Below are 27,159 nucleotides of genomic sequence, written 5' to 3'. Positions count from 1 at the left end.
TAAAAAGATCTTGGTAGCAACTGTGTAAAACAAAATCTAGCCCATCTTTAGGCAGAGAGAGCTAGTGTTGGTTCATTTCGTTATTTACAACAATTAGGACGCTTGGACCTTGATTGACAGGGAAGGTTGCTCCTTGTCCTCCTTTATTTAGATAGACAAGTGCTTGACGACTTGACAAACTCTCCCAGAAGGGATCTCAAATGAAAATAATTGTGTCACGTGTCATAGATAAAGGGTAAGGAAACACAATATTTTGTTGCAAGAGACTCCGTTCTTTAAATATACAATCAATGGGAATTATATGAATTTAGGGAGATAAAAGAAAGACAACATACCACTGCAATATAATACCATATAAAAACATATATCCCATTTTCATTACTATTTGTGCGGAATGTGAACCACAAACTGCAGTAATTCATATGCAATAAAGAAACAAAGAAAATACAGTTCTTTTGTTCCTCAACCTTTCTACTCTTCATATGTCATCCAATTATAAGTGCAGTTTAATATATGTTGCATGGCAAGTGAAGGAAATAATGGTACTCTTGTGCCAATATCTCCTGGTTGTGTGATGTCTAACCTATCAAAATTGAAACAAGCCACATCTTTAATTTGTTTTTGCCTTTGAAGAAATATAGGCAAGATGAGAAAGAATATGGTGTCCGACAACCACCAAAAAGATGCCAAGGAAACCCAGATACTTAAGTGTCGTGAAAAGATTCAACTGCAAGAAAGCAAATATGCATGAGTTAAAATTTGGTTAGGGATCCATTTGAGTCAAAAATTTACTAAATGCAGCAAATGGAACGAACAAAAGGATGTTAAGGGAGATACCTTGATCCAGAAAAGAGCATATAATACTAGTACTGCCAAAATACCACCATGGAAAAGTAGAGCAGAGACCATTGGCAAACCAGTGCAAGGAAAATTCTTCAAGTTTGCTCCCAAACTCCAGAGCTAGCAAACAGGATACAAGTTGTTCAGTCAATAGCCATTACTCTCAAAATATAAAAGATGCAAGTACAATGACAGCCCAGTTCTTTACCCTTCCGTATGATATGGGTTCATGATCATTTACGTATGCTACATGCTCAACCAACCCATATCTTGATATGATAACATTCATAATAAAATCATAGCCAGTTTATCACCAATCAAAAAATAATCAGTTCACCAGAGTTGCAAGTCGATATTCATGAACTAGAAATAATTTAACAACTAATTTACCACAATTCTTGATGAAACTGGTAGCCTTCCTTTTAAATGAACAAATCTGTGGAATCTGTGGAACCTCTAGTAGGCTCATCCTTTCTTTAATTATCATAAGAAATGTAACTCACAGAATACAACAACATAATTAGAAATTTCCATCGGTAACAGTCTCTTCAATTGTACAGAAATACAAGAATGTTATTTTGTAAAACCAACATTATACAAAGTCCGTCATGCTAAACTATGCATGTCCCTATCAACAGATGTCAATGCATTTAATGGTAGCAATACTTACAGACTTATTCTGATATCAATTCAATAAAACTAAAATTCCTAAACAGCAGAGGATAATGTCCATGTATGTACCCACTCTACCATCAATTCAAGGATTCTGTCTTCACTTGGGGATGGTAGAATAAATGATGAAACCTGAATCTCTCACAATATCTAGTTTACTTAAGATTTGCTTCAAATTTTTCATCATCCTAATAGGACAAGAGAGCAAACAAGATGGACAATAAACAAGATAGATACAAATGGGGTGAAGTTCACGACTGCGAGAAATGATTAAATACACACTATCCACTCTACAAACTATAGATTTTTTAAATCATACATACTAACAGAAAATACATAATCACTAGTTCTGCTGACTTATGACCTCAAACTTTGCTGTTGAAACAAGCAATAAAGACAATGAATGCATTACTGCAAATTCCAAAAAGAAATCCTATTTTTGAATTTTAATAAATGAAATATTGCAATTAGATTAATAAAACTGGATTTCCTGGATGTAGAAGACTTGATCAACTCAATCAAAGAGACAAAAATGTAACTTACCCCAATCAAAAATCCAAGTAAAGGCAGCAAAGTAAGAACTAAAAATGCATAAGAGAGCTGAGGTGGAGGCCGCTTTTCGGGAACTCTGAAAATGTGGCTTATTTCTGGTTTCGGAGCAAATCGGGAAGCAACATCAGCAGCTGCAGTGTGAGGACGAGCAGCATTTTCTGGGGCCTCTGGCAAATCTAACTCGAGTGTACCAAGTGACTTCAAAAATGAATTTTCCTGATCAAAACATAAACCAATATCACCACTAATGATTTCAAAATGAAAGCCAAAATATCTGTTGTAATGTTTTGCAAAAATTACCAACATTGAGTGCTTTGAAACAACTAGAAACTGGAGGAAATAAATAAGTTATTTATTATGCCCTTCAATTATCGCTTGCCTATGACAAATGACTTGAAAAGAAAGTCGTACAAAAACCTCCAGGCTAACAAGATTTCACAGTCACAGCAATTCACACATACTTTCTTGATTAATGATTGATATAAATGATAAATCCATTGTCAAATTAACAACTCCAAAAATTATTTGACATTAATTTAGGCAGCTCAAATAGGTCATAAGACAATAGAAGATAACATACCATAGTTGAATCGCCCACAGCAAGCTCAATTGTGTATACTCCCGATAGGTAGTAGAATTTTTCAACCAGGCCAAGGAAATCCTACAGTTGACATAAGAATTATAAAACTCCAATGGAGAAACAATATAAACTTTCAAAAAATACTTTACTTCATACAAAAAGCAGCAAGCAAATCATCATTTGGTGTATGTTTTTTAACAGGATCATACCACAAAATAATTGTGTCTAATTCATAACATTGAATTTGTGTCAAAAAGTAAATGTACCAACTTAGAAAACATGAATTACAAGACAATTCTTTGGGGTTATAAATTTCAAGTAAAATATGGATTAAGACGTCAATAGTTTTGGTCACAGAACTTCTATCTAATGGAAATAATGGTATGCATATAATTGTTGACTAAATACAAAATTTGCAAATTTTACAGGCAAACCGACCAAATGATCTTTACCAAAAAGCAAGCAGCCAAATATTTTCCCAAAGTTGTTTGGGATGCTACTTTCACTAGCCAGCTTTGAAAAAACGTTATTTACTATGTAACTACACAACCAACAAACTTCAAAATTACAGTTTTCCAGAAGAAACGAATTAACATCTAAAGTCCTGTTTACAAAGTTATGCTACTAGCAAACAAAATCAGGAGATTTCAAAATTGATTTTGCATCTGTATCCAGCTATTGAAACAGAAGGCTATGGGTTTTCATCTGTTCATTAAAAAGCTGGAACACTTTCCTGTATATATAGTACATCTTCCTGAAATTAGAATAATGCATATAATACTTGAACCCAGAGCAATCGTATATTTAGAATCAAGCCAATAAGATCTAAGAAATTACAGAATGTCTTAAAAAACAAAATTTGAAGACCAGAAATGCATCACAGGAAAGCAAGTCTTTTCAAAACAGTATGCATGGCTTCTACTTTGAGGATTAAAAATTCCGAAGGGAAAAATTGGTGCATGCCCAGTCAAATAATATTAATTATAATGTATTGATTAATGTGTTTACCATTTAAGAACTCCTACCATACTTAAACATAAATTATTTCACCAGGCAACTAAAGCTCATTATTCACCATAATTCTTAACATTGTTTTCATTTCAATGTGTGATTTCTAAACACGGTAGCACCAGATTGCTAGCAAAAAGATTGAAAGAGAAATCACAAAATGTGCAATATTTTCCGTTACCATATTCACCAAGAGAAAAATTGACGGAAGTGTTTAAATGGTAATGTTTATTGCAATGATAAATAATTATTATTTATTTTCTAAATTTTTACCACCTCGGAATTGAATGAGAATTATAATTCCAAGTTACCTGCAAATAAGTACCCAATGAAAATGGACTAAACTATAAATTTTGAACACGGGTGAGAATTATGACTTGCCTGATGTGAATATGAAGTAATCATGATAAATAAAATTAAATATATGCTCTATGGATATCTATTATACTTCAATGTGCAGATATGAGCACTTTGTTGTTGTATTAGAGCCACAAAAATTGCTATACAACAAATTTCCAGAAAAGAGAGAATATTTACCAGAACTAAATCAAACTTCTTGCCCGAACGTTTCAGTAAAAATATATGCTCTACCTTACTTTCATGTCTCAACCTAAGGAATACCTGAAGGAGCATCATGTAAATTTTAATCCACTGTCAGTAACCGAAAAACAAGCCAACACGAAAACCCCACAAATATGCATATATACAAACCTGATGTGGTTTAAAAAAACCACCAGAAGGAGAAGTCATTAAAAGGGAGAACTGAAGCCTTTGCAAATGATTTGCAGCCAATGACACAGTTTCTTCCTTTATCATATCCATTCTACACCAAAAACAACAAGTCAATGATAAAAAAATTCAAGTAATACAGGTATCCTATCCCACAGAAAAAACAGCTAGTTACCATGGAAAGTAAAGCAGTAAATAAGACAACCAGAAATAAAATGCTTGATGTTAATTAGTTGACTTTTAGTTATAAGGTAACCAACGTGATCAAATTCTGAAAGTGGTCAGCCAAATTTCAATTTGGAGAACAGGACACTCTTATTAAGTTCATACAACTGCTTGTGGGGGAGGGGAAAGGGGGGAGGTGTTGTTTATATGAAGAAAAGAGACAATGAACCTGTAAACTTTCACTGTATATGCTGGCATACATGATGTCAAATAGTCATGACTCCTAATGATAGTTGCCATATTCCAAAAATGAGATGAAACAATAAATAGAACCAAAGAGCACTGGAAATTGTCAATACAGACAATAGTAATGATTAAAAGGTTATACAAGTACCTCCACGACAATTATTAAAGCTCAGCCTCCAAAGTTTAATTTTGGGAAAAACGAAAGCAAATATAACAATAAGACAATTTATTTCAGGCTTCATTTGTTATTTTTCAAATTTTCTGCAATATGCATTCGTTGTTATTGTTCATGTTCTTCTGCAGATTGAATTGTAATTTTGGTTTCCTTCTGCCTAACCTGAAGGCCACAATTCGGCCACCAAATGCCTCTGATGTATTTCATTGATCTAAGTAGTGTTTTTTGAGTTGTCTTCCGAAGTCACACAAATGAAATGATTTAAACACCTACATAATAAGATTAGGCAGCATCAAAGTAAACGCTATCTTGCACAACATAAAATTGTATGCAAAAAAAAATACAGGACTGAAATTATCTTGTGCATACTTTTTAATGGTCTCAGTGCTCCCTGTGTCAGTATCCAATACAGCTATCTCAGCATTACTGATCTGGATAATCCCCGTAACAGCAATGAGTGCCTGAACTTGGCCTCCAGCAGAGTAAGTTTTTCCATGTTCGGTATCATGTGGAAAAACCTACAGTATTTGACATGTCAACTAAATATATTTAGAACCAGATAAGATCAGTTCAAAAGTTCCCACACCAAAAAGAAATATATTATTAAGAACAAATGAACACTTACCTCGAATGTTAGAGAATATTTTCCAACATCTACATTCTGGGAAAGGATATTGAGTGTGTAATCCAAACTTTCTGGGTCGAAATCAAGCTTCTGCATTAATTTTTTTACAAATGTCAGATTCCTCAATATGTAGAGGGAACACCTTATATAACAATTTTAAAAATGGAAAATCCAAGTAATGTTAATAGACACAACAATCAAATAAACCTAAACCACAACACAAAAAATAGCATGTAACAAATCTTCTAACCTTAGCAACAATTACTAAATAACTAAAAAATTCATTAATTAATTCATGTGAGGGATTGAATTTTATCAAAAGAAAATCTATTGACTGATTCATATTTCATCAATAAAAAATCTATTGATTAATTCATATGAGAATTGAAATTCATAAAAATGATGAGAAATAAACAACTCCATATAAGTTTTTTCTTTGGATTGTATCAAGAGAAAATTTGATGTTGAATCCATGGAGTAGAAAACAAAGAATGAATAATACCTGGTCATTAATTATAGGAGCATCTTTGGAATTTAACTTGACAAAACGGACAAGCTTAACAACCATTGGAGGTGTAGCTGATCCCAAAACAGTACTAACTCTCACCTGAAAACAAGATTTTGAAATCAAACATTACTCATCTTATTTCATATAGCAATTTAAATTTTCAAAAAAATAAATCAAATCAGAACAACACTACCTATAAATTAGCTTGAAATTAGATTAAACAGTCCTCCGGCAGAGATTTCAAAATAGGATAATGTTTGTGATTATTGAAAGATCCCACTGAACAATAACAAATGTACACTTCGATGAGGTATGAAGTGCTATTTTAGCCTATCACAAAATATGAGCTTGGAATTCTAATGTTAAGTACCATAACCATAATTCCAAGCCTCAAAGACCACATAAGGACATGAAGCGTAGCCCAAAGTGTGGACTTACAGATGAAGGATATTGGGATTTCTACATCAAAATATTTGAAGTGAATTTTACCAAAATCTCAGGCAAATTTTACCATTTTCAAATCATTCTCTCTTGCATTAAAAACATGAATATCCTTCAGCATGTCAGCTTTCTCCTTAATAAGGGAACCATAAAATGGCTCTCAGAAAAGTTTTCAGATTAACTATCCTAAGTTCTTGCTTTAATGTTTTCACTTTAAGCAATAGATAAAGGTTCTAGAAGAACGAGTATTTGAGCTAGTGTCTCTTGTATGCACACTAATCTCCCTTTTGGGCATAGTTACACTGCCCCGGGAATAATTGCACACTAACTTGGGGTCAGTGGCGAGGGACCAGAAGGGGGATGTATATACTATATACTATACATGTGGTACTCAAGATGCTAGTTATAAAATATGTATAACAATATCAAATGTAAAGATGTATAATACTATTTACTAGAATCTAAATACTTGAACATTGCATTGAACATTAAACATGAAAATGGAACATTGAACATTGAACCATAAATATTAAAATTTTAAATACTTGAATGAGCACATGGAAGAGTTCTAACTTCTATTATATAAATATTAATTAATAATAGTCATAGATATCAGAAGTATGAGTATCTCACCATAAAGATGATTACATTGAGCAGCATGATACGATATTCAATACAACCAATAGAATATTAAAAAAATGTTCTATTTTTTAAACAAAAAAAATTTGGTTGGTCAGGGGGGCACCCAGCCATCCCCAGGAGGGGTCAAGGGACTTTTTCCTGTCCCCCTGTCCCCACAAGGGACATCGGGATGTCCCCTCGTCTCCACTAGAACAGCAGCGGACTAGTGGCACCGCTAGAGAGGTTGGAACAGCATCCCCTGTCCCCATCTCGGAGATGTCGATATTTACTATTTTTTCTTTCGGAGGAGGGGAGGGGATCCCCGTGTTACCATGCTTTTGGGCGTTGTAGTCTGAAATAACCCCAACGAATTATTGACTCTTTAAGCACCAAAAACTCAAACTTTAAGGGTTAGACATTTCGTCAAACAGTTAGCAAACAAGCCCCTGTAATGATCTTAGCTAAGAAACAATGTTTAAAAACTGTACTATAAACGTGCCACACCATTAAATGGAAAGATATCTTAGTTAATTCACTGAATGTAATGGCTATAACAAATGCAGTAGTAATACCAACAGTATTTGCTTATTTGCACAGGTTTCTGCTCCAATAGTCCTGAGTCCACTACCCCCCCTGCAATTAGGAACCCACAAGACAGAATCGGTCTGTTCACAGCTGTAATTTAATTATAGCCTTTCAAATGATGCCCAGACTGATGGATAATTCATTGTTCCGCTGCCGGTTTAACCCACACTCGAGTCTCCTCTTGCTGACGAGTTTTGCCAATACTGAAATGGGTGGTAGGAACTATGTGCAGTATACAACTCGTGTTTAAATGCCTGCTTGAAGTCACTGAGTCGGTTTCTTCATGGAAGAAGGCTTGAAGAACGCTGCAAAACTACTCTTGAAAATTTCATATGATCCCCTAGACTCCCAAACTGGTGATGGACGCTGAATATTGAAAACAACTACTATTTTCCTCCTTCATATGTTTGGATATGACAACGCTGCCCAATTGCTGAAGAAAAAACCGATCAGACCCCTGCAATTATTTTGTGTAATTCGCAATCTTCAAACAGCTCCTCCTTATAGAATAGCTGAGGTTTTCCAATGTACTATCATAGGCTCGAAAACACTCCTTCAATTCTGACTGCAACCCGCTGATGAGATTACTGACGGATTTGGGTCTGTACCTGTGCTGAATGCCATCTTAATCCTTCTCTAGTTATATGGTGAACTGGTCGGCTGGGTCAAATGGTACCTGAGAGTCATTCCCATCTATGCAATCCGGCCTGCCCAAAATTTGCTATGTGCAAACAGCTTCAGACTTCGGCCTTAACCAAATACGGAAATGCTGCTGAAAGTTTGTCTAGGAAACTCGCCTTCTATTTCCAATTCTGGCGACTTCCGTCTTAGACTGAATCATACAATAATCCTCATCTTTATTCCGCCCCAGTCGCCTTACCTCTGTCTTCTCTTACTCACATCGTTGGCAAATTAAGCAAGACAAATCGTCTTGGATGCTAGACAACTCATGGTATTGCCGGCACAGGTGTAAGACGTTACAACTCACAATGATAATGCCGACTGTCCAAGGGAAATGGAATTTGGCCCAAACATTATACGGAAGTGCTGGACTGTGACCTGCGAATTTTAATCTGGTTTTCCAATGCTCCACGAAAATGATCTCAATGGTATACGGCGACGCTTGCAAAAACTAAAATCTTCAAATATCAATCCTTCGAATTTGGCCTTAGGCCACAAATTCTGCCCCGATGAAATGACTGAATGTCACCTCCAATCTGCAATAATTCGGATGATATTTCACACCCTCAAAATTGCGTACCAATTGAGAGTTATCGTTCTCAATGGCCAACTGTGACAATTGTAGAAACCCTAGGTTCCACAATGCAACCGTGATTGAATCACAATCTGAAAACGAAAGAGAGATAAACAACTGCTTGATTCGAATGGAGCCCCGGGGTGCCTATTTATTCTTTTCTCTTCATCTTCTCCAGAGACTTCTAAAACATTTTCGATCTTATCTCTTAAGTGACTTTATTAAATATTTTATGATCCAAGTCACTTTATTAAATTAATTAAATATAAAGTTATCTTTTAATATTTATTTATTTGATAACTTTATAAGTAATTAACTTAATATCACTTATTTATTTAATTAAAATAATTAATTAGTCGTCCTTATAAAATATTCATTATTTTGGACAACCAGATTAATTAAATTAATTAAATCGAACTGTCACCAAAAATGGGAACATGACAATCTGCCCTTCCTGAAATTGCTTGTCCCCAAGCAATGGCTGAACCATAAACCCATCAGTCTGCCTGGATCCCAAATGTAAATCTGTGTATCATCCCAATCCTCACCATACTCCCATGGAGAAATCATCAATATCAACAACTGAGAAACTGTACTCAATACCAAACAACTTGACAACTCTGATGAAATTATCTGAAAACCAACTGTAGATGTCGGTAGAAGAAACCATCCTGCGGAACTCAAGCCAACTGAAACATCAACTTTATCAAAACTCAAACCCCTGTCAAGAGGACACCTGCACCCAACTGCACTATAGTTATGACAATAGCCATAGGTACCTGAAACACTGCCATCAAATCCAATCTGTGAAAAACTGCTCTGGGTGTGTCGATGCTGCAGGCTGAGTAACTTGCTACTACCAATTTTATTTTCAAAAGATGGTGCCAATCTATCCCCTAATGGATGGTAAGAAACTGGAGCCAATCTACATCTGTGTGAAATAAAATCTTCTATCTCTGTGTCAAAAAAAAAATGATGAGCGTACCCTACCGTATAATGCCGGTAAGAACCTCCAAACTCACTATCACTGAACTGGAAATCAACAGATGGCTCCGATCTCCCACTCCGAGTGATTTTAGGCTGGGTAAGATCCCGTACATTTTGCTCAACAAACCTCTCTTCGAGATCCCTGTGAGGTAGCATAGTAGAAAGGACCCCTATAATCTTCTCAACCAATCTGCAAATAACACTAGTATCTTGGATGAGAACACCTTCTGTCACCTTATGCGAGTCCAAATGAACACATGCACTATCCAGCAAATACTCCATGAACGGTTTAGTGCAGAAAAAATTATATGAGGAAGCATTAACATACTCCCCTTTACACCACAACTGATCCTCCTGTAAGGGTGGCCTACTCAACTGTACCACACTATCAACTTTCTGAGAAGAATCAATCTGGAGACTTGACTCTATTGGTGTCACAAACTCATTAAGACCAGCGACTTCCAAATCCTGGACATGTGTGTTAGCCTCAACAATATGCTCCCTAGTAGCAACTGCAGAAGTGTACTTACCATCATCCACCTCAATAGTCAAATGAACTGGGTCTGGGGCTGGTTTTGACCGCAAATGCTCCAACTCCACGGTCACCTCCTTCAACTGAAACTGCGACTCTTGTAGATCTCGCTGTGTGTCCTCTAACGCCTCAATAGTCGCTATGAGCTCCTGGGAAAGCTCACTCACCTCCTCTTCACGATCCAAGAGTGCCTCATATGCTGTACTCCCCCACTCAACCAAGTGATCCCGGTCGGCTACCAATCGTAAATAATCCTGCTTCAAAATCCGAACAGCTTCACTCAAGGCATGAATCTCTGCCAAAGAAAAATAACCACCGCTGGACTCATCCATCATAGAAGTACCCCAACCAGTAACAGCCAATAACTGACGAGCAGTATCAAAATGCTCACAAGCGATAGCAATGTCTTGCTCACTAACTTTCAACTGGCTAGTCACATGATGGCTCTGGCTAAACTGTCTTCCACAAACCTTCTCTGTCACATTGTCTAAAGGAGTATCTTCAAGGTTACTGGTTTCTAGAATATTGTCATCCATATCTTGCGAATCCTCTCCAAAACTCATATCCTCATCCGGAGTGTCAAAATCTATCGTACTGCTGCCTAATTCCTCTGTACCCAAAGAATTTGTTAAAGAAGCCGAATCTTCAAAATTGTCCATTTCATCCTCATGGATGTCAGCAAGGCCAAAATGATCCTGGGACTCATCTGTATACCCTGCCAAATATGAAAAATCTTCAACACCTTTAAGCAAGAATGGTCGTCTGCATATATGAACCAAACCCAACACCGGTGTATAAAAACTAATACCAACATCGGATGCTCTGCTGGCACAAGGAAAGACAACACCGTGTATTCTGCTAATCAAATCCATGATAGTACTCAAACAATCATGGCTACCATAAAGTGTTAAAGTTCTTTGGTTAACTGAATCCCAAACGCTGCTGAAACATTCTCGAGTCCATGTTCGTAAATAGGAAACAGCGGGTAACTCAAGCAAACTCCTTACCTGAATAAAGTGACCAATACCAGCTAACTCCTCATATTTGTCTGACATTGTCCTTGTATCCTGGATGTGAATGCAAGATGAACTCGTATCATTATCAAGAACCACATATGAATAGCCTACTGCAGAAAACTGAGTGTCAGACGTGCCTAATGAAACTAAGCTTAGCTCCATGCCATGCTCACTCCCATGTTTCTCCCAGTCCAATAATGTCGAAGTAGCTCGAGTGTCCTCAAGCTCGCAAGAAAGCTTGACGACTTCCTCCTCCTTCCTCCTCAAGGCATCTGAATAGTCTTTGGCAAGGCTTAGAAGATGGTCACGATCTGATAGAAGATGTAAATAACTCAACTTCGTCGTTCCCATTCCTTCACCAATTGCATGTAAGTCACAGCAAGAAGAATTTGCCTGAACTCCCTTATGTCTTCCTTGTAACTGAATCATCTGGATGTGCTCTTCTAACATCTCCCGCATCTTGTCATGATGAGATAAAGAAGCCACAATACTATCTTTGCTTACCTTCAGCTGGCTGGACAAATCATGTGAAGTACTGCCATTCTCATCCTCATGTGACGAAGCATCTAACTGAGCCTGGTACTCTCTCTCAGCAAAATCATGAATATTCAGTGTTTGCTCATCTCTACCTGGTAACTCATCATCAACATCCTTATCATCATCTGAACTCACTTCATTGTAATCATTGACTGTCGGAACCAAACCACCTTTAGTATCTGAGACATCACCCTTGGGAAACCTGTATACAACTGTCTCAATTGAAGTATCAAGTTGACAGTTACTATCCATCAGTGTAATATCCTTCACCACTTCTTCCTGTGACCGAACTGAAACCTCTGACCGGTTGCACACTTGTTTCTCGAACTCCTCATTAAGGTTCCTAGTAACATCGCCCACTGTATCAGCTAGTGCTTTGCGAGAAGATTTTCCGAATCGAAATCCAGTTGACTTATTCACCTTAGTTGGGTCGGACAGCCTGTCAATCATATGGTGGTGCTTAACCATCAGTTCAGACATGTTATGTCTGATTTTTCTGAGCTCATCCTGAATGTCTGAATAGCTCTCCTTTCCACAGTTCCAACTCTGCATACTATGTCTATTACTTGTCCAAGATTGTGTCCTTGGAGACTTTGTGCTGTACCTGTACATCTTGGTTGAAGTAGAGTGCTGATCACTCCTGTAAGTCGGTTCTCACCCCACAGGATGGCAAGAAAAACCGCTCTGATACCACTGAAATAACCCCAACGAATTATTGACTCTTTAAGCACCAAAAAGTCAAACTTTAAGGGTTAGACATTTCGTCAAACAGTTAGCAAACAAGCCCCTGTAATGATCTTAGCTAAGAAACAATGTTTAAAAACTATACTATAAATGTGCCACACCATTAAATGGAAAGATATCTTAGTTAATTCACTGAATGTAATGGCTATAACAAATGCAGTAGTAATACCAACAGTATTTGCTTATTTGCACAGGTTTCTGCTCCAATAGTCCTGAGTCCACTACCCCCCCTGCAATTAGGAACCCACAAGACAGAATCGGTCTGTTCACAGCTGTAATTTAATTATAGCCTTTCAAATGATGCCCAGACTGATGGATAATTCATTGTTCCGCTGCCGGTTTAACCCACACTCGAGTCTCCTCTTGCTGACGAGTTTTGCCAATACTGAAATGGGTGGTAGGAACTATGTGCAGTATACAACTCGTGTTTTGAGTCGGTTTCTTCATGGAAGAAGGCTTGAAGAACGCTGCAAAACTACTCTTGAAAATTTCATATGATCCCCTAGACTCCCAAACTGGTGATGGACGCTGAATATTGAAAACAACTACTATTTTCCTCCTTCATATGTTTGGATATGACAACGCTGCCCAATTGCTGAAGAAAAAACCGATCAGACCCCTGCAATTATTTTGTGTAATTCGCAATCTTCAAACAGCTCCTCCTTATAGAATAGCTGAGGTTTTCCAATGTACTATCATAGGCTCGAAAACACTCCTTCAATTCTGACTGCAACCCGCTGATGAGATTACTGACGGATTTGGGTCTGTACCTGTGCTGAATGCCATCTTAATCCTTCTCTAGTTATATGGTGAACTGGTCGGCTGGGTCAAATGGTACCTGAGAGTCATTCCCATCTATGCAATCTGGCCTGCCCAAAATTCGCTATGTGCAAACAGCTTCAGACTTCGGCCTTAACCAAATACGGAAATGCTGCTGAAAGTTTGTCTAGGAAACTCGCCTTCTATTTCCAATTCTAGCGACTTCCGTCTTAGACTGAATCATACAATAATCCTCATCTTTATTCCGCCCCAGTCGCCTTACCTCTGTCTTCTCTTACTCACATCGTTGGCAGATTAAGCAAGACAAATCGTCTTGGATGCTAGACAACTCATGGTATTGCCGGCACAGGTGTAAGACGTTACAACTCACAATGATAATGCCGACTGTCCAAGGGAAATGGAATTTGGCCCAAACATTATACGGAAGTGCTGGACTGTGACCTGCGAATTTTAATCTGGTTTTCCAATGCTCCACGAAAATGATCTCAATAGTATACGGCGACGCTTGCAAAAACTAAAATCTTCAAATATCAATCCTTCGAATTTGGCCTTAGGCCACAAATTCTACCCCGATGAAATGACTGAATGTCACCTCCAATCTGCAATAATTCGGATGATATTTCACACCCTCAAAATTGCGTACCAATTGAGAGTTATCGTTCTCAATGGCCAACTGTGACAATTGTAGAAACCCTAGGTTCCACAATGCACCCGTGATTGAATCACAATCTGAAAACGAAAGAGAGATAAACAACTGCTTGATTCGAATGGAGCCCCGAGGTGCCTATTTATTCTTTTATCTTCATCTTCTCCAGAGACTTCTAGAACATTTTCGATCTTATCTCTTAAGTGACTTTATTAAATATTTTATGATCCAAGTCACTTTATTAAATTAATTAAATATAAAGTTATCTTTTAATATTTATTTATTTGATAACTTTATAAGTAATTAACTTAATATCACTTATTTATTTAATTAAAATAATTAATTAGTCGTCCTTATAAAATATTCATTATTTTGGACAACCAGATTAATTAAATTAATTAAATCGAACTGTCACCAAAAATGGGGACATGACATAGCATAGTAACACGGGGACGCGTCCCCCCCCTTTTTGCCCGACGTCTCGGAGACTTCAACGCACCGGAGACTTGGGGACTCCGTCTCCCCGTCCCCAGCGGTGCCACTAGATTCCACCACCTCCACCGAGGATGGGGGACATCCTGCTATTCACTATTTGCAAATTCAACTATTTATGTTTAATGTTCGATGTTCCAATTCAATGCAATGTTTCAAGTATTCACTCTTTTACATCTTTGCATCCTATATTGCAATACATATTTTCATAACTAACATTTTTAAATACCATATGCATAGATATATACACCCCTCTTGTCCCCTGCCGCCGTCCCCCCACCGTCCCCCTGCCGTCCCCAAATTAAGGCCCCTCTGTCCCCCCGTCCCGGAAACTTGTCCCCCCGTTTCGCCGTCCCCCCGTCCCCCAGGGTGGTGTAACTATGTGACATAGTCAATTAGCACACTGTCATCCATTATTTTGTCAAACACTACTGTCTGTAGCTATTTTTTCACAAAAAAATATAGGTGGAAGTTGTTACCCTTGGTCTTGTGTGTCTTCCCATGTTGACACTTGGTTGATAAGTGTCCCTAACTAGAATTAATTATATCATCTGCATTGGAAAGTGTGTTTTTGCTTGGTTATAGTTCATTATCAAGCCTATTGATGAAGGGCTTATACCTCCTAGTAGTGCAGCCATTGGTGAAGGTTGTTCCTTGTATTTAAGACTGTTTCAGTCATCACTGATTGGATTGAAGGTAATTGTCACCCGCATCCTCCTTGTGTGTCACACCTTGCTTGTAGCAATAGTGAGGATGTTTGAGTTATTAGTATCCTTGTTTCATTGTGATGAACATGTCACTTGTGTGCACAGAGTGCAGTGCAACATGTCATTGGCATACCTTGAACGATGAAGTATCCTTGAGTGATTCTTTTTTAAAAAATTCTCTTGAGTAATGACCCAGGTGTATGTCTTGGGGCATCACAATAAATATAGTTTGTCCCATAAAAATGTCTTAGTGTCTATACTTCACTCTCATCACCGTCTACATACAAATATTTCAAATAAAACTAGAAATTTTACTCTTATCACTATTTTACCGTATCAAGAGTTGTACAATAAAGATATCAAAGTCAAGGGTATAAGGAAACATTCCATAGGCTCTTCCTTGATCTTGATTTGTAGGATGTAGTCAATATAGAGTTTACTAAGTTTCGTATGCTCTAATGGTTGAATACTGTAGTTTTCGTGACAAGTTGAGGAAATATCCTCTCAATTAATAGTAATTCCATAGCCAAGCTACAACTTATTGCATTAAAAGTTTTACTTTTTAAATATTTGTCACTTCATTTGTGATTAACCTATATAACTCATAACTCTGTAACTTTGACTCAGTTCATCTATATTTGAGAGTAACTACAGCATCCTTACTTTGAGTTAGTTTATCTATATTTTAGAGTGACTAGAGCACATTACCTTTCATCGACACAATAAGACACTATTGACTTCACTTGAAAAAAGAAATGGACCTAGTGTATGTACATTCCAACTTGCAACTCCTTCCACACAAGTAAACTAGCTACAAGGAAAGGGGTGCAAGGATGTGGGATATCAGGCCAAAGTACACTAGCTTGAATTCGTCAATTTCCAACATGCTGCACTTGACTAGAAGACATATAGCAAGCATGAAAGCCCCAATGGCACTATTTGTGGTTATTTCAAAATACCAGTACCTACATTAGGTAACACTGATGATGACAATAATGATATTCAAGTCTACTGACTGATTGTTGCATTGGCATTATGACAAATTATAATCGTATTGTTTTTTATTTTTAGGGCAATTTTATAATATATGAAGCTATGTGGTACACTGAACTTGATTACTCCTGCTAACATATATGTGATCTTTACATGTTTTGTATGTATGAACCCAATGCCAAAAACATGGTTGGCTCTAGATTCCCTTGAATGCGCAAATCCAAAGCCAAACCAAAATCAATATAGAAAGCAATAGATAATGTTGAGATAAGTTTTGTTATTTTAGAAAAGTTTTAAATTGCAATACATTCTCGAATCCACCTTTCATGGTGCAAAATTAACTCGTGTTGAAGAAGAAAATTACATCACTTGGAAAAAGGTCGTCCAAAGACCAATTGTAATACCCCCGTCAAAATAGGAATCATATAATTAAAATATGGTCAATAATAAATCAATCAAATAATAATGATATAGTTAATAATTTATTATAATCATAAGTTATAATAATGAATAATAAATTACTTTTAAATATGAGAATTAAATATTATTGGTAATAATATATAAAGCAAATATATTACACAATAGTATTAAAAATAATAATATTATTAATATATTATTAATAAGAAATATAAATTATTATTAATATATGTTATGTTATTGATATATATAATTAAACTTGTATAATTGATCTAATCTATATATTAATATAATCTATATTATTATAATTATTATATTATGAAAAGGTATGATTCTTAGAATTGAAAAATATATAGAGAGAATAAAAACTTTGATAAGAGGCATTGAAAAACAAAATGAAGAAATATAAGTAAGGCTAGATTTATAATCCGATGTCCAGATAGGGGACATTACAATTGGTACTAGAGCATCTAGACATTACAATTGGTATCGGAGTTAGCATCTTGCCAACCTATGAATCACAAAGAAATATTTCTAGGAATGACAAGAACACTGAGGAATACCATAAAATCATTCTGTCAAAATAAGGAAGAGAAATATAAGATCTTCTAAAAATTTATCAGACGCCATGGTAATGAGAACTACATCATATGTCCATAACGAAGGAAATAGAGAAAGACTTCAATATCTACTGTAACTGCAATCTGAGATAACATAGGAATAAAAAACACCTTAATTCTGACTAGCATAATGAACAAAGATCAATACCACATGCTAATTGTGGACTCTCCATGACCATCACTAAATACATGGCTAGAAATCTATGAGGCAGAAATACTTTCAATGTGAGAATCCTACATGGAGAAGTCTACTTGGTTCTATGGTCGCCAATTACTATAGAGGATTGGAGAAATATTTCTATTAACTGCAGTGAAAAAGCTCAATAAAGAGAAAAGATTTTGGTACTTGATCCAAAACAACCTTGTTTGATCCCGACAATGAAGAGCAACGATTGTGGAAGGGTCCTAAATGCCTTGAGTGCGAAGCAAATCCATAAGAGCAACCAGGATGAGCTATACTTAGCTGCATTGCTTGGCAGATGGGATGAAGGAGAGTCATTTACTACTTCCAACACCTTGGTCATCCAAGATGTCTTGCTGGAGTATGCCGATCTCATGCCCAAAACGCTGCCATCAATTTAGGATCGAGTTGGAGGAAGGAGCTAGACCGCTTGCGAAAGCCTCGTACTACCTTTTAGGATCTAGGATGGTCAAGCTAAAGAAGCAGTTGACCGATCTTATCGAGGTTGGTTATCTTCAACCGTCCAGATCACCCTATGCAGCATCGGTTTTGTTTCAGCATGAGAAGGAAGGAACACTAAGGCTTTGTGTGGACTACACGATGTTGAACAAGCTGACGATAAAGAACAAGTATCCACTCCCTTTGATCACGGATAGTTTCGACCGCCTGATGGATGCAAGGGTGTTCAACAAGTTGAATTTGAGGCAAGGTTACTACCAAATAAGGATAGTGTCAGGTGACATGTAAAAAAAAAGGCCATAACAACCAAGTATGGGAGTCATGAATTCTTGGTGATGCCTTTTGGTCTAATAGACACCCCTGCTACTATTAGTACTTTGATGAACAATGTGTTCATAACTCTGTTGGCCAAGTGCGTGGTAGTCTACTTGGATGACATACTTGTGTAAAACAAAGATGTGGCTGAGCACAAGGAACATCTCCAAGAGGTGTTCAAACTGCTCAAGATGCATGATTTGTATGTGAAGGAGAAGTGCATGTTTGCACAAGAGGAAGTGTCGTTTTTGGGACACATTGTGGGACGTAGACAAATCAAACCAAATCCAAAGAAGCTAACAACAATTCGAGACTAGGAGCCACTTCACAATGTTCACGAGGTGAGGCAGTTCCTTGGCCAAGCCAACTACTACCGAAAGCTTGTAGAAGGCTACTCCAAGATTGCTAGCCCTTTGACCGACTTGTTGAAGCAAGACAGAGGTTGGAAATGGGGTGACAAGTAGCAGCATGCATTCACTTTGAAGGTGAAGCTAATCGAGGAGCCAGTTCTAGCGTCAACGAGATTTGGTGAGTTGTTTGGAGAGCCAAGCGATATGAACCTTGGTGAAACTACCATGACAGGTGCGAGTATGCATGATTGGGAAGGTTCAAGAGAACAATTTGGCAAATATGCTAAGTTACCGGTTCAGGTTCAGTTCTAAGTTCGAAGTTCGAGAACCGGTTCGCAAGTTCATCAAAATTTTGGAAAGGGGTTTAGGTTTGTTTGGGTTCGTTAGTACAAAACATATAAAAAATATATGTATATATACATATTTATGAAGTATGAGTTAAAATTAGAATGTAGCATAGTAGCATAAACACATTTAAATAACAAAAACACCATAAACTAGTAATCATAGTGATCTTACTATCATATACTCATAGTGCTCATACCATCATATAGTTCAACATCAAAGATTCAAACCATTAAAAATAAATTGTAGCATCAAGTTCAAGTATCATTGTTTCACATTCATCGTTCAACTAATGGAATAAAAATCTATTAATATTCTAAATTTATCTCCTCATCCTTCTTCATATTCATCTTCTTCTCCTTCTTCATTTTCTTCTTCTCTGGCATTAGTTGACTCAGCAATAGAGCTAAGGAAAATGGGATCAGCAGTAGCAACAATGTTGTTGGCATCAAATTCTTCAAAAAATGACAATGAAAGGCCACAAAATATGACAATGAGAGGTCACCAAAAGCATTTTGTAACAACCTTTTAGGGTTGTGGATGCCAACAACTTAATAAATTTTGCAAAAAAAAATCTTCTTTGCCGTCCCCAGGGCCCAAAAAGCATGTGGTTCGAACTTGGTTCAATTTTTCTGGCTTGGTTCACCTTGGTTCAAACTAGCTGGCAAAAATTGGAACCCTGGTCGAACCAAGTTCGAACCAGACCCGAACTTCGAACCGGTTCGAACTTTTGCAAGTCCGAGGGGAGGTACCCGTGCAACTTAGAAAATATGCCTCTAACATCTACACTCCTTGCATCATATTCAAACGGCTAAGGGGACGCTCAGCCCGCCTTTTTATTGATTACAGGATCGAGCACCATCCTTTTGACTTAGCTAACATCTACTTGAAAGATGTCATACTTTATCGCTGGAAGCGACACGGATCAGTTTCATTAAGGGACTTGATCGTACTAGGTAATGGTGTGGACATAAGTGAGAAGATGCACGAAAGCCTTGACACTTTTGAACAATTGAACAAAGGCACTTGATCAGTGGAATTGGAACGATCAAGAAAATTTGAATTAGTTGGGTGACACTCTCTAAGCTAGCCGAGCTACTCTCCCATGAGTTTGTGCGGTTGTGGCCAGACTTGATAGAATAGCATGGAATGTTATACTTGGACGATGTGGAGATTGTTTCAAGAAGAGAGCTTATGGAGTCGATTCAGCCAGAGTAGGGTGTTCGAATGAGGTTGTGCAGCTTGAGTGTCATAGTGCATGAAGATGAAAGTGATGTTAACAATCCTAAGGAGACAGATTGGAGTTGTGGTGGGAGTTTCACCTCAAGGCGCAGACCAAGGCAGTGTTCCTTCAGCTCCTTACACTGTTCTGATCACCTTCAAACATCTTCATACTTCACCAAGAAAGGATCTTGGAGACATGGAGTTGAGTTGGAGTGATTCACTTTGGGGATCTATTCTACCTTGGGGATAGCTTGGATGCCTTGAATCATAATGGTACGCTGAGACTTTCGAAATCTTCAAGCAGTACTCTCAAGTTGTGGATGGTTGGGCATGGGAGGATCACGAAGAGGTACCCTATGAACCTTTGACAGACAGGCTTATTCGTTTGGCAAAATCCATACAAGGAGAAGTGAAACAGATCGGCGATGTGGAAGACAACTAGGTTCTCGAGACAATTCAACTTGATATTATAGATGTACACAGACTAGAAGTCGTGCCACACAATGCAACTCAAGGAGATATGCCTTTGATAATCAATGCATTCCCTATTGCCTTTTGCCCACCTGGGACCGGCCTAACACACATTGAAATTGACTTTGTGGACGCCTATTCGGACTTCATCAGGTTCAATTAGGATTTTCACAAAGATGATATAGTGGCGACCTGGGATAGACTTGAGTTCATTCGTTCCAAGGATATGGCACGCCTTGGAGAGATCTCGGATATTACCAATATGGATGGGTGCATCGAAGATTCAAAGATCTCAACACAATGCACACAAGTCAGACTGCACAGGCATCGCGGACGTCGCCACTAGTTTAGTAGGGGAGGATGTAAGGAGTCTACATTTTAGGCTGACTTAGCCGCACAAGTTACCTTGTTGGAGTGGGTCGACCAGGTGATTTGTTTGCTCAAACGGTTTGAGCAAGCCGACTTGGATCTTCACACTTGGCGAGGCGCCAAATCTGAAGCCGACCTGCTTGACACTTGTGCAAGGGTATGATAGGTCCCATGATGGGGTTTCTCTAACATCAAATCGAAGTACTTAATGAGCAGTCACCTTGTAGATTTCAACAAGGCCGACCCTGAGCAGTTACCTTAGAGATTTCAATAGGGCGCACCCCAACTAGTCGTGGTCTAAAACGGTCACCTGCATTAATTAGTGAGATTGATCCTAGTCGACTGAACGACAACTAGTTAGAGATCTACTCGAAGCAGCCTTGTATATAAGGAGCACTATGCATTTGTTTGAGGACAGACAGAAGAGAGCGATTGGAGTCTTAGGAACAAGGAGCAGCGGAGCAACAAAGTGCGACGAGTTAGCAACCATTGTTGGGCGAGCTACCTTGGAACTTGACCGCATTCAGCTAGCTTTCTTTTGGAGAGCTTGGTGCTCACTTTGTAATAAGGGACTACCAAGTCTGTTTGGCACGATCTCATCTTGGGGGCGATCTATGTTTGTGAACGTAGCATCCTATCCATTGTTACTTGTAATTTGGTTTGCACTTAATATATTGGATACCTGGGAAATCTCCCCACCATACATCTTGGTTTGTATTACTGCTTTTGGCACCATTTTACATGCCTTGCTTGATTAAATTGTTTGCAAACAATCGGGAGCGATCAGATCTAATAAATAGACATTCCGCATTGGCCTATAGGAGGTGGCGTATTCTGGGATCCCACATGTGAGTTAGGCTTGCATACTTAGTCTGCACGAGATAGTCAATGTTGCACTAGCATCTCCCAAAGTCTATGACAGTTGTTTAGGCCAAGGCACTGTCTCACCTCGTGAACATTGTAAATGGCTCCTTGTCTTGAATCGCTATTACCTTGGACTTTGGAAGAGATGCCCGTACGGCACTAGCTATCCAATTGGAGTCTTGGGAGCACAGAGCAGCAAAGTGTGAAGAGTTAGCAACCATTGTTGGGTGAACTGCCTTGGATCTTGGCCGCATTCAGCTGGCTTTCTTTTGGAGACATTTGAATCTTGAGCTTGGTGCTCACTTTGTAATAAAGGACTGCCAAGTCTGTTTTGGACGATTTCATCCAAGGGGCGATCTGTGTTTGTGAACGCACCATCCTATCCATTGTTACTTGTAATCTGGTTTGCATTTAATATATTGGATACCAAGGAAATCGCCCAACTATACATCTTGGTATGTGTTATTGCTTTTGGCACCATTTCACATGCCTTGCTTGATTAAACCATTTGCATACAATTGGGAGCAATCAGATCTGATAAATAGCCATTCTGCAATGGCGTATAGAAGGTGGCACAATCTAGTATCCCACATGTGAACTAGGCTTGGGTACTTATTCCGCACAGAATAGCCAGTGCCGCACGAACATCTCCTAAAGTTATGTAATGAGAGTGACTTCTCATTTATATTACACAATAGGTTATGTCCTAAAAAGACATATCCTATTGTGTTTTTTTGCTTGTCCTCAATCATAAACTATTATTGCATGACTTTTGTAAAATCATCATGCAAAGCATATAATTGGGTGCATGAAGATTTTAGTCTACATCATAATGCATGAAAACACAAAGCATGCACAAAGTAGACATATGGATGCATGAAAACACGAAGAAGACACATGAAAACACGAAACAAACAAATGAATGCATGAAAACACAAAGCAAACACGATGTAGACATATAGTACATGCATTATTGATTAATGCCTTACAACTCACTAGAGTCAAGAGATGATTTATTGAATTCACTACTTCGTTAGATTACTGCAACCACAAGTTATCATTAGTACATACAAGTATATATAAGTTTCAAGAAAATGTGAATCATGATAAATTACTCCAAGCCATTTCTCTAATAAAATCAATTTGTTCATCTTTTACCACTCATAAATCTCAAAAGGTAGGAGTTAATGTTAGACATGACCAATTAGAAACCAATTTTATTCTTAATAAGGATGTCATTATCTAAATTTAGGATCAGAAGGTATAGATGTTATCCAAGTTTCCTAGATGCCAAATGTGCAATGGATTCCCTCAAAGTTTACAGGTCCAAGGTCATGTCTTGAAGGATCACGAGTCGCTGGCCCCTACCCTATAATGGGACAAAGATCCAATTGCTTGGACTCAAAGAAGCCCCTCCTTGGTACTTCATCCAAAACAACCTTGTTTGATCCCGACAATAAAGAGCAAGGATTATGAAAGGGTCCTAAATGCCTTGAGTACAAAGAAGATTTGTAAGAGCGGTCGGGATGAACTATACTTAGCTACATTGCTTGGTGGATGGGATGAAAGAGAGTCGTCTGGGACTTCCAACACCCTAGTTGTCCAAGATGTCTTGTTGGAGTATGTCGATCTCATGCCCAAAAAGCTGCCATCAGTTTTGCCACCACGGAGACACGTTGATCATAGGATCGAGCTAGAGGAAGGAGCTAGACCGCCTGCAAAAGCCCCGTACCACCTTTCGGGACCTAAGATGGTCGAGCTAAATAAGCAATTGACAAATCTTGTTGAGGCTGGCTATCTTTGACCGTCCACATCACCCTATGCAGCATTGGTTTTGTTTCGACGCAAGAAGGAACACTAAGGCTTTGTGTGGACTATCGGGCATTGACCAAGTTGACAATAAAGAACAAGTATCCACTCCCCTTGATCGTGGACTATTTCGACCACCTAGTGGATGCAAGGGTGTTCAGCAAGTTGGATTTGAGGCAGGGTTACTGCCAAATCAGGATAGTGTCGGGTGATGAGGAAAAAATGGCCATAACAACCAAGTATGAGAGTTATGAATTCTTGGTGATGCCTTTTGGTCTAACCAACACCCTTTCTACTTTTAGTACTTTGATGAACGATGTGTTCATACCTTTGTTGAACAAGTGCGTGGTAGTCTACTTGGATGACATACTTGTGTACATCAAAGATTTAACTGAGCACAAGGAACATCTCTGGGAGGTGATCAAACTGCTCAAGATGCATGATTTGTATGTGAAGAAGGAGAGGTGCATGTTTGCACAAGAGTTAGTGTCATTTCTGAGACATCTTGCGAGATGCGGACAGATCAAACCAGATCTGGAGAAACTGACAGCAATTCGAGGCTGGGAGTCGCTTCACAATGTTCACTTGGTGAGGCAATTCCTTGGCCTAGCCAACTACTACAGGAAGTTTGTAGAAGGCTACTCGAAGATTGCCAGCCCTTTGACTGACTTGCTGAAGAAAGACGGGGGTTGGAAATAAGTAGAACTTTAATAATAAATAATAAATATTATGGAAATAAGTAATATTAATAATAAAATTGGATATTAAATCATAATATAAAGATATAATTATGATTAAAATCAAATATAGACAATTAGTATGGACTATACTATATAAGTCCAATAAAATGATAATAAATAATATAATTAAAGGATAATATGCAAATATACCAATAAATTTAATATATATAATATGGTTAAGGGTATAGTTTTACTACTATAATAATTAATAAAATGAATAAAATGTATAACTAACATTATTTACAGAATGATAGAAGCTAATTAAATATAATAATGTTTATTGTAATTACTAAATGTATTTATCTTACCAGATTTCATATCAATTGAAGAGGTGGCTAGAAATAGGATTGTCTTTTAGTACATAACCTATTGGATAATATAAATGAGAAATCACTCTCATTGCAGGAGTAAAACCATTTATGCAAAAACTTTGTGCAAGTTTTGTGTTTTCATGCATTATGATGTGGACTAAAATCTTCATGCACCGAATTATATGCTTTGTATGATGGTTTTACAAAAGTAATGCATAAATTGTTTTTGCTTGAGGACAAGCAAATTCTAAGAGGGGAGGACTGTGATATCCCCTTCAAAATAGGAATCATATAATTAAAATATAGTTAAATAATAAATCAATCAACTAATAATAATATAAATAATGATATAGTTAATATTTATTATAATCATAAATTATAATGATGAATAATATATTATTTTTAAATATGAGAATTAAATATTATTAGTAATAATATATAGAGAAATATATGATACAATAGTATTAAAAATAACAATATTATTATTAATAAGAAATATAAATTATTATTAATATAATATATGTTATGTTATTGATATATATAATTAAACTTATAATTTTCATATAATCTATATATTAATATAATCTATGTTAACATTATATAATTAACATAATATAATTATTATTATTATATTATGAAAAGGCATGATTCTTAGAATTGAAAAATATAGAGAATAAAAACTTTGATAAGAGGCATTAGAAAACAAAATGGTGAAATATATGTAAGGCTAGATTTATAATCTAATGTTCAAATAGGGGACATTACACTAATCCATAATCAGACCTTTCCTAATCCACAACCACCATATTTCAGTTCTCTTGAGCATGTAAGTAGTGCAAATGTGCCACCATAATAGCTTCCACATAAACATCATTTAGATTGATGGTCTTAACAAAGATTGTAGTGAACAATCTAGTGTTTGTGGAATATCTAAAGAAAGCCAAGGAACAAAACTATACTGTGTAACACAACCACCTAACAAACTTTATGAGATAACGATTCTAGACAATCATATAAGAGCCAATATGTTGTATGTTATTCAACAGATAAAGAAACATACAGAATGTAGATACTTCACCTTCAATAGATCTCCTGATGTCAATGAAAGTGTTGTAGAAGAGGTTGATAGGACCAAAGGAATAGTGACACTGAATAAAACAATCCAATGTCAATGATTGAAATTCACTTTGTCAGTTCACTTAAATCTTTAAAAAAGAAAAGAAAGCAAGAGCCAACCACGATAGGATATGATATGTATTGAACACAGATAGAATAGCTGTAATGAAATCCTTAGCATTCTCAGAGTCAAAAAAATAAGTATTACGAAGTAGTAATGTAGTACAAATTGCCAAGCAATGTAGTACCTACAGAAATGCAAGTGGTACCAAATGACCAATACTTCATATATGTTAAAAAACCTAAACATTTAACAAGATCAAAGTATATTCATTGTATAAATTCAGTTAACCAAGCATATAGTTTGCAACACCGCCTGATGAGACCGATTTGCAACATAGAAAAAGTGGCAGTTGAGTTGGTGCATTGTACTTGGGCAAATAAGTGACCTAGTCTTTACAACAAGTGCTAGGTCCCAAGATATAATATATGTCTTGTAATAAAACAGTTTTAATGACAATAACTTATTAAGTTTGGACATCATGAAATTTCAGACAATCAGAATAAGTATCATAATTCAGAAAAAGGGATAATCTGTTCTTACAACTCTGTTATATAATAATGACAAATATTATGATCTAAAAATGAGGCTCGTAGCTACCACAGTATTGAAAAACTGTTCCCCAACACAGTACATTATATTTCCCCTCAAAACTGTTGAAATAGAAGCCAACGTGAATAATAAAAGTCACTAGATTCATCCTCATATTTTTTATTATAGAAATTATATATATATAGATATTAGCTTCATCTTTTAACTTGTTGTGTCAACAGGCTTTATTTTTCAAGATTCACCTCCTTAAGTATTTTTATCAATTGCATGCCCCTGATTTGCAGGCTGCTTGGTACAACTCTAAGGACTAGTCTCGTCTTGACTCACCCCACAAAATGAGCACTGGGCTAGATCACAGGAATACCCTGGGTGACCAAAAAAAAGCTGTCAGGTTTTCACCCTATCAAGTTGATACTGGAATGTTTTTTATTAATGTTTTTTGATAAAAGTTAGCTATCTCAAAAATTGCTGCCTGAGTTAGTTCTTTTCAAACAGTAGACCTTGTCAAAACCATGACTT

At 37.0% G+C, this 27,159-nt stretch overlaps 1 protein-coding gene across 2 annotated transcripts in view; it reads right to left on the bottom strand.

Annotated features, from left to right (window-relative positions):
- Nucleotides 1-353: 353 nt before the first annotated feature.
- The window catches only part of HAP6 (ribophorin II (RPN2) family protein), a 75,840-nt gene continuing 49,034 nt past the window's right edge, over nucleotides 354-27,159 (bottom strand). For both annotated transcript variants that reach the window (XM_089822382.1, XM_089822381.1), the window contains 10 exons: nucleotides 25,990-26,059; nucleotides 6,095-6,199; nucleotides 5,593-5,682; nucleotides 5,337-5,485; nucleotides 4,364-4,475; nucleotides 4,190-4,273; nucleotides 2,645-2,725; nucleotides 2,056-2,280; nucleotides 838-960; nucleotides 354-727 (listed from right to left, as the gene is read on the bottom strand). In XM_089822382.1, coding sequence (XP_089678508.1) covers nucleotides 611-727; nucleotides 838-960; nucleotides 2,056-2,280; nucleotides 2,645-2,725; nucleotides 4,190-4,273; nucleotides 4,364-4,475; nucleotides 5,337-5,485; nucleotides 5,593-5,682; nucleotides 6,095-6,199; nucleotides 25,990-26,059 — 1,156 coding nt within the window. In that variant the 3' untranslated portion in view covers nucleotides 354-610. The remainder of the gene's footprint in view (nucleotides 728-837; nucleotides 961-2,055; nucleotides 2,281-2,644; nucleotides 2,726-4,189; nucleotides 4,274-4,363; nucleotides 4,476-5,336; nucleotides 5,486-5,592; nucleotides 5,683-6,094; nucleotides 6,200-25,989; nucleotides 26,060-27,159) is intronic.

Source organism: Cupressus sempervirens, chromosome 3, assembly GCF_028749045.1.
Source record: "Cupressus sempervirens isolate cs-2001-9-10 chromosome 3, ASM2874904v1, whole genome shotgun sequence".
NCBI classification, from domain to species: Eukaryota; Viridiplantae; Streptophyta; class Pinopsida; order Cupressales; family Cupressaceae; genus Cupressus; species Cupressus sempervirens.
Note: the sequence above shows the minus strand (reverse complement) of the source record. Positions and strands in the feature narration are given on the sequence as shown.